The sequence below is a fragment of the Merops nubicus genome, unplaced genomic scaffold (assembly GCF_000691845.1).
Source record: "Merops nubicus isolate BGI_N331 unplaced genomic scaffold, ASM69184v1 scaffold5301, whole genome shotgun sequence".
Lineage (NCBI taxonomy): Eukaryota > Metazoa > Chordata > Aves > Coraciiformes > Meropidae > Merops > Merops nubicus.
Genome location: NW_008587484.1, coordinates 30,722 through 38,519, shown reverse-complemented (window position 1 = coordinate 38,519; position 7,798 = coordinate 30,722). Strand labels below are relative to the sequence as shown.

General features: G+C 45.3%; 1 protein-coding gene across 1 annotated transcript in view; it reads left to right on the top strand.

Annotated features, from left to right (window-relative positions):
* Window positions 1–328: 328 nt before the first annotated feature.
* The window catches only part of RIOK1 (RIO kinase 1), a gene marked incomplete at its 5' end in the record, with an annotated part of 9,621 nt that continues 2,151 nt past the window's right edge, over window positions 329–7,798 (top strand). The window contains 14 exons of the mRNA XM_008948919.1: window positions 329–437; window positions 489–596; window positions 1,248–1,332; window positions 1,442–1,511; window positions 2,017–2,059; window positions 2,607–2,699; window positions 3,441–3,553; window positions 3,655–3,735; window positions 4,226–4,312; window positions 4,554–4,691; window positions 5,070–5,173; window positions 5,935–6,041; window positions 7,327–7,392; window positions 7,705–7,798. The exon at window positions 7,705–7,798 is cut by the window's right edge and continues 44 nt beyond it. Coding sequence (XP_008947167.1) covers window positions 329–437; window positions 489–596; window positions 1,248–1,332; window positions 1,442–1,511; window positions 2,017–2,059; window positions 2,607–2,699; window positions 3,441–3,553; window positions 3,655–3,735; window positions 4,226–4,312; window positions 4,554–4,691; window positions 5,070–5,173; window positions 5,935–6,041; window positions 7,327–7,392; window positions 7,705–7,798 — 1,298 coding nt within the window. The remainder of the gene's footprint in view (window positions 438–488; window positions 597–1,247; window positions 1,333–1,441; window positions 1,512–2,016; window positions 2,060–2,606; window positions 2,700–3,440; window positions 3,554–3,654; window positions 3,736–4,225; window positions 4,313–4,553; window positions 4,692–5,069; window positions 5,174–5,934; window positions 6,042–7,326; window positions 7,393–7,704) is intronic.

Below are 7,798 nucleotides of genomic sequence, written 5' to 3'. Positions count from 1 at the left end.
ACCGTGTCCCCAGGTGCCACGTCTGTAGGTGTTTTGAACCCCTGCAGGGATGGTTCTCCACCACCTCCCTGGGCAGCACGAGCCTCACCACTCCTGCAAGAAAGAAATTCCTCCTGATATCCAATGAAAACCTCCCCTGGCACAACTTCAGCCCATTTTCTCTTGTCTTATTGCTGGTGATTTAGAAGGAGGTCACTTTTGGAAGCAGTGACATCCTCTTATGTGCTTGCTGAAAGGCAGCTGACATGAGAAACATCTCCTGGGGAGCTGTTGGGGTAAAGCTGTTGCATTTTGGGTGACTTACACAAACATCTGTGTGTGTTTGAAGTGAATTGACACAGGAGACAGAAGCAGCTCACGAGGATGAGCTCACTGAGAGCTGCCCCTCCTGCATGTGCAAAGAGGCTCACGCTGAGGAAGGAGATGGTGAGGAAGAGGAGGAGGAGGAGGAGGAGGAGGAGGAGGAGGAGGAGGAGGAGGAGGAGGAGGAGGAGGAGGAGGAGGAGGAGGAGGAGGAGGAGGAGGACTGGGACTGGGATGATGAGATGGGAAGGCTCACGAGGCGCCACAACTCTGCAGGTGGATGCAATCCACAGGTATGGCAGGGGCCATTTCACCAGCAGCAAATGGGGCTAACCTGGGGGCTTTGGCATTTAGGCTCTGGGGGCAGCCCTGGCCCTAAGCCCTGACAGTATTTCACTGAGCAGAAATGCAGAGGGAGTTTTTTTCCCTATGATTTCCTTATTGATACCAAGGTAACAGATGAGTTGAGATTTAAAAATTGGATTGGTGCTGATCATGACATGTCTGACTCACAGCACTTGTCCTGGGTGATTCATTCTTTTAGTTAGAGGTTTAGGCTTGTGCTCAGATGCTGTGTTTGGAGAAGACAACCTGTAAGAAAACATACAATCTAGTTCATTACTTTCACATTTTTCCTCTCATTTTTTTCTCTGTTTCTGTCTGTTATTTCCCTTCCTTTTACAAAGTGTTAATACAAGACTTGCAGCTCAATTTTCAGACTAAAAATAACCCTGAATTGAGGCACATTTTGGGATTTTAACTGATGTGTAACCCCTTATTTTCTTCTCCTAAATAAAATCAACTCTGCTGTTAATCCATCTCCATTTCCTGACCCTTTCTCACTTTATTTTGTAGGCTTTTGAGCTGACTTTTCCAATAGTATTGTCTGTATCTCAAAGGGCTGTTTAGAGGAGGTAACTTCTATTAACAAACCTTTTTTTCAGGCAAACAGACAGGCCCCTAATTCAGCCAAAATGTCTACCCCCACAGACAAGGCTTTAAGGAAATTTGAACATAAAATTAATTTAGGTGAGTATAATTGCATTGTCTTCTGTTATGAAAACAGATACCACTCCAAACATAAGATACTTCTCTGGGGCTTGGGCTTTTTTTCATTTCTTTTTAATGTGTTTTTCAGATAAGCTAAATTTTGATGACTGTGTCATCAACAGAGTCACAGAGAAGTCTAGACAGAAGGAAGCAGACATGTGAGTATTAATTCTTGTTCTCCTCTCATTGACATGATTTGAACCCACACGAGTAGTTTTTATTTCCTAGCATGATCCTGACTATTAAATACCTTTATGAAGAAAACCAAAATTTGTAAGTAGTCTCTGTGCAGTTTGCACTGAAAAGGTGTTAGAGGCCGTTTGAAGGTTCCTCCTGATGATTTGGTGAAGGAAAGGTCATACTTTAAATTTTTATTTTAAGCCTGCAGCTTTTTGTTGTAAATGAAGACAGTTTTCTCCTGAGTGAGCTTAGTTCAGTGGAGGCAAGAAGATACCTATAAAAAAAGTGAAGGGCACTGATGTCAATGACTTCTATTCTTTCCTTTTTTCCTTTTCACCCCCTGCCTGCATGAGAAATTGGGTTTTTTACCATCCAAAACCTTTGCTTCTTGAGGCTGTCATCTTCTCTTTGGCACAGAGTGCAACCTTTTAAAGTACCAAGTCCTTGTCTGGGATTGTAACATTCTGTTTTCACTTCTGCTAGGTACCGAGTCAAAGACAAGTCAGACAGAGCAACAGTAGAGCAGGTCAGTCCTTAATTAATCAGATTTCTTTTGACCAGCACAAATGATGTGTCATTTGGGAATCAATGATAAAATGGATATTGTAGAAACAGAGTTTTGGCTTTGTATTCTGCTTCTGTTATCCTCAAGAGACTAGTTCCTTTACATTTCCTCATGATATGAGGGTTGTACTTGCTTCCAGAAACATTTTGGAGCTCATTCTTACACTTGGCATTGTGATTTGATCATATAGGCAACACAGAATTCCATCTTAAACTTCTATTAAATGACACAGAACAATAAAAAAATGCTGGGTTTGGGTGGTTTTTTCCTTTAGCAAGACTGAACTATTAGTGTGCTTAGCTTAAAAGTGATCATGGTGAAAAAAATAGTAGTATCATTCTAGAATGAGAACAAAATTCTGAGGAGGTGCTGTTTGGATTATCATTTGATCTTTGAGAATACTCTAATGCTGTGGATCCTTTAATCTGGCCCCAGGACTGGGTTATTGGGGTTTTTCTGTCCCCTTCAAAGGCAGCAGCTGTGCTGACTTCTCTGTGTTACCTTGGAGGTGTTGGATCCCAGGACCCGCATGATCCTCTTCAAGATGCTGACCAGAGGGGTCATATCAGAGATCAACGGCTGCATCAGCACGGGGAAGGAAGTAAGTTCTCCTACAAATCACAGGAGTCTGCCTCTGCAAGTTAGGGGGAAGCTTTTGCTGCTCAGAAGATGGAAATAGGTTTGGGTTGTGTGTTGCTTGATTGGTACAAAGTTACATTAACATAAAACTCCATATTAAAGGAAACAGGTTTCCCCAAGTCTGAAAGGTTACTCAGAATACTTCAACGTTATCTTAAATTTGTAGATCTTGCCAATTTAATGTTACAACTGCAATGTTTGGAAAAGGTGTATGCCCACAATACTAAACAGTGCCTGAAGAAACATCCAAACCCAGGTAATTCTTGGTGTGAGACTCTTGCACTCACATCAGACCAGCTCCACATAAAGGTCTCTTCCAGCCAAAATGTTGTTGAAATTGAGTCCAACTGTTAACTCAGCACTGCCAGGTCACCACCAAGCCCTGCCAGCAGGCATGGGAGGATCTAAATGGTGTCACAGAATTTGGACTAAAATGCTATTAAACCTTCATTGTTTTTACATAACTGTCATTTTTGTGTGCTGTTATTATCAAGTAATGTTTCAGATAATTAAAACCAGACCACAAATTTCTCAAGTAGATTAATAAAGCAGCTTTAGGATGTTTAGTCCCTGGGCTGATCTGCCACGTAGGGGCTGGGGTGAGCTCAGATCTTTCCTAGGTGTCAGAAAGAGAAGGGGGGAGAAGGTTATGTTGGTTTAAAGAGTTTAATGTTGGTTTTTTATTCCCTTTATAATCTGATAGGCTAATGTATATCATGCCAGTACTGCAAATGGAGAGAACAGAGCAATAAAAATTTACAAAACCTCTATTCTGATGTTTAAAGATCGGGATAAGTATGTGAGTGGTGAATTCAGGTGAGCTGGACTTGTGCCTGGTTGGCCTGGGGAAGAGAGGGGTGGTTTGAGAGGTGGTTACACCTGGCTAAGAATCCTTCTTGTCTTCCCTTCATTGGCAGATTTCGTCATGGATATTGCAAAGGCAACCCAAGAAAAATGGTGAAGACGTGGGCTGAGAAAGAAATGAGGAATTTAATAAGGTGATTCTGCAGGTTTTTATTTCAGCATGCAAAGGTAACTGAAATTTCCAGGTTTCTAGGAGGTACTCTGCTGTGGCTGTCACTCTCTAGGTTCAGGAAAGTGTCTTAAGCTTCCCTGCAGGAGAGAAAAGAAAGGGGAGGGAGGAATGAAGACAGTTGTCTTGCTGCTCCCACTCTAAGCTCTTCAGTGTCTGATCTCTGACAGGACTAAAAAGTGAGGAAAAAATAGAAATAACTGCTCCTGAGTAACAGCACGTGTGGTATAGGTTAATCTAGGATTAACCTGAGCTGTGCAAGGATTCTTTGTCAGAGCCAGAATGGTTGTGGCTGTTCTTGTGTTCATTTCCCAGTTGTTCTTCACAAGTGAGTTTCCCAAGGAGAGGAGCTCTTGTTCTGGAGGATATTTAAGGCAGAGCTCCTACAGGCACTCGTGCAGTGCAAAGAGTAGAGCTTGGGTTTAATTTTTGGTGGCTTTGTTCCTGTGTTGCAGGTTGAACACAGCCCAGATACCTTGCCCTGAGCCAATTATGCTAAGAAGTCATGTGCTTCTCATGGGCTTTATTGGTAAAGGTGACAGGTAAGTATCCTTAGAAAATGCTTTTTTTTGTAGTAGTAGCTTTTCACAAAGGCTTAAAACCAACCAAACCAAATGAACAAGTTGCTTTTACCTGTGCACCTGACCTGTAGAACACCCAGATGTTTGCCAGCTCCTGCAGACAATCTGCATCATTCTGAAGCCTCCGTTCTGTGCTGAGTGAACTCCTAAAGCAGCTTAACCAGAGAATTCACTCTTTTGTCATTCCTCTTGTAATTTCCAGGCCTGCTCCCCTGCTGAAGAACGCTCAGCTCTCTGACTCCAAGGTCCGGGAGCTCTACCTGCAGGTCATCCACTACATGAGGAGGATGTACCAAGATGCCAGACTTGTCCACGCAGATCTCAGTGAATTTAACATGCTGTGAGTTTTTCAGCTGTGCTCAGAGTGGTGACACCTAAAACACAACGTTGGCAACTCTCTGTGAGAGCACTAATTGACCTTTAAGGGAGGGCAGGCTCCTTTTTGTGCCTGAGTTTTGTAACTTAGGTAATGAATGATGTAGCTTTTAGCCCAAATTTGAGTTTGCCCTGTGAAAAACAAAAGGAGCCACAAAAAAACTCTGAACAAAATTCCCCCGCGAACAAACAACTAAAGAATAAATTAATAAGCTATCTATTTTCTTTTTCTCCCTCCACTTGTAAAACTTTTTGTGTCCACGGGGGAGGTCTGGTGGCACTCCCTGCCCCTGGGTGGGGGTCCCCCTGAGGGTGGTGGGTGAAGGCAGAGCTGTGCCCACAGGTACCACGGCGGGGCCCTGCACATCATCGACGTGTCGCAGGCGGTGGAGCACGACCACCCCCACGCCCTAGAGTTCCTGCGCAAGGACTGCGCCAACGTCAACGGTGAGCTGAGCCCCAGCCCTCTGCTCCAGGCTGGGGAGGCTGCCAGGCCTCTCTTCACATGGAAATGATGGTGGGGTTGGGGTTTGGGGTGGAAAGCACCTTTGCAGGTCATCTAGTCCATCCCACCTGCACTAAACAGGGACATCCGCAACCAAAGCGGGGTGGTCAGAGCTTGGTCCAACCTCACCTGGGATGGTTCCAGGGATGAGGCAGCGACCACCTCTCTGGATGATCTAGGCCTGGATCTCACCACCCTCAGCATAAATTTCATCCCTAGATCTTGTCTAAATATCTTAGATTAAAACCCTCACCCCTTATCCTGCTGCACCAAAAAAAAACCCCTAAAATTCTGTCCTCATCTTTCTTCCAGGCCCCCTTTAAATCCTGAAGGGCCACCAGAAGGTCTCCCTGGAGCCATTCCTTATTCTCTCAAATATATTTTTCACTTCAGTCATTGCAAATACTGCACCTGTCTTTCATTCTTAGCCCTTACTCCATCAAGTCTGGCTCCTGCTGATTTGGCTTTTCCATTTATCCAGTTATTCTCCTTTCTGTACTTGTTGCATCTGGAAGGTGAAGAGTTTGATTTCAGGTGGCCAAGAGTCATCTGCTGACTCACCCAGCTGAGTGCTGTACATGCTGGTGGGACTTCCCCAAGTCACCAGGACCATGGGTTGCTCTGACTGTCCCTTGAGCATCGTGGCTCCACGTGTTGCCTGTGATTACTCACAGTCCTTCTCTCTGCCCCTGTTTCCTGGTAGACTTCTTCCAGAAGCGCAACGTCGCGGTGATGACTGTGAGGGAGCTGTTTGAGTTCATTACAGACCCTTCCATCACCAGTGAGAACATTGATGACTATCTCTCTAAGGTAAGACCTCCTGTTGCTCATGCAGGAAGACTTGGGCAATAAAAGTTCAAGCTTCATCTCATTTACTCTGTTGTCTCTGTTTATGCCAACACTTTAATTCCATGTTTTCTCTAATCATCAAAACTCATCAGGTGCTACTAAACTCAGGATGCTTTAGATATTTTTCTTTCTTTTTGGCAAGGAGAACCTCTGCAGGAATAGAACCATCTATTGGTCTTGCTCACCAAGTATTTAATCTCTAGAGCTGTTCCCTGCTCCCAGTTTAAACCCCAAACTTTACAAGTTAGTGGAAATTCAAAAATTGTGTGTCCAGCAGAAGTAGGGAAGGGATTGTGCCCCCATGCTCTGCACTGGGGAGGCCACAGCTTCAGTACTGGGTTCAGTTTTGGGCACCACAGGATAAGAAAGACATTAAGGTGTTGGAGTGGGTCCAGAGAGGGGGAACAAAGCTGGTGAGGGGTCTGGAGAACATGACTGGTGAGGAGGGGCTGAGGGACCTGGGTGTGTTTAGTCTGGGGAAGAGGAGGCTCAGGGGGGAGACTTGCTGGCTCTGCCTGAAAGGAGGTTGGAGTGAGGTGGGTGTTGGTCTCTTCTCCCAGGTAACCAGTTGATAGGACAAGAGGAAATGGGTTTAAGTTGCTCTAGGGGAGATTTCAGTTGTGTTTTGGGAAGAATTTCTCTCCTGGCAGGGTGGTGAGGCCTTGGCCCAGGCTGCCCAGGGAGGTGCTGGAGTCCCCAACCCTGGAGGGGATCCAAAAAACATGCAGAGGTGTCACTTGGGGACATGGTTTAGTGCTCATGGGAGTGTTGGGTTGACAGCTGGACGTGGTGATTTTAGGGCTCTTTCCCAACCTTGATGATTCCCTAACTGGAGTCCAGGTACTCCATGCTGAGTGGAGTTGTGATGTGTCATTCCTTGTCAGGGCCACACGAGTGTGCTCCATGTCCCAGTGCAGGGCATTGCCACACCCTGTCTCCTCTGTCACACACAGGCTGAAGGAGGCAGAGCTGTGCTGTGAGGTTCCCCTTGTGCCTGAGAAGAGCCAAGTTCTCCCAGCACTCTCACATCCTGGAGTGGTGCTGAACCTGCTGGGATCTGTCCTGGAAGGAGCAGGGAGCATGTGCAGACCTGCAGAGATGTTGGGTGCCATTAGGTGTCACCCCAGGCACTGCCCTGGGGAAAGCTGGAGTGGAATACAGGGAGAGGCACAGAGGGGGATGAATGCTTAGTGGAAGTGATGTGATTTTAAAAAGTGATAACTTCGTGTTGTTTTTATTTCTTGAGGCAATGGAAATAGCAGCGAAAAGAACGGAGGAGGAAAGATCCAGTCAAGATAAAGTGGATGAGGAAGTAAGTGAGGATTTCAGTTCTGTGAATTGAATATTAAGCTTGCCTCTTCTAAACAATGAAAAATGTTCTGGGTTGTTGGGCCAAATGTGCAGTTGATAAGCAAAACATTGTGATACTGAGAGATCTTTGATTCCTTTGCTTCCATAGAGGTAGGGAGCAGGAAGAGAGATGGTTTGGGAGCATCTAAGTTCAGTTTATTCCTCTTAGACTTCTCCCGTGACCAGTTTGCTGAGAAATCCTTCATGATTATTCTCTCCTGTGTGACTGGGGAGGGAGAGCATCCTGAGTTTGTGTTCCCTCTCACCCCCCCAGGTGTTTAAGAAGGCTTACATACCTCGAACACTGACTGAGGTGAAGAACTACGAGAGGGACGTGGATATCATGATGAAATTGAAGGAGGAGGATA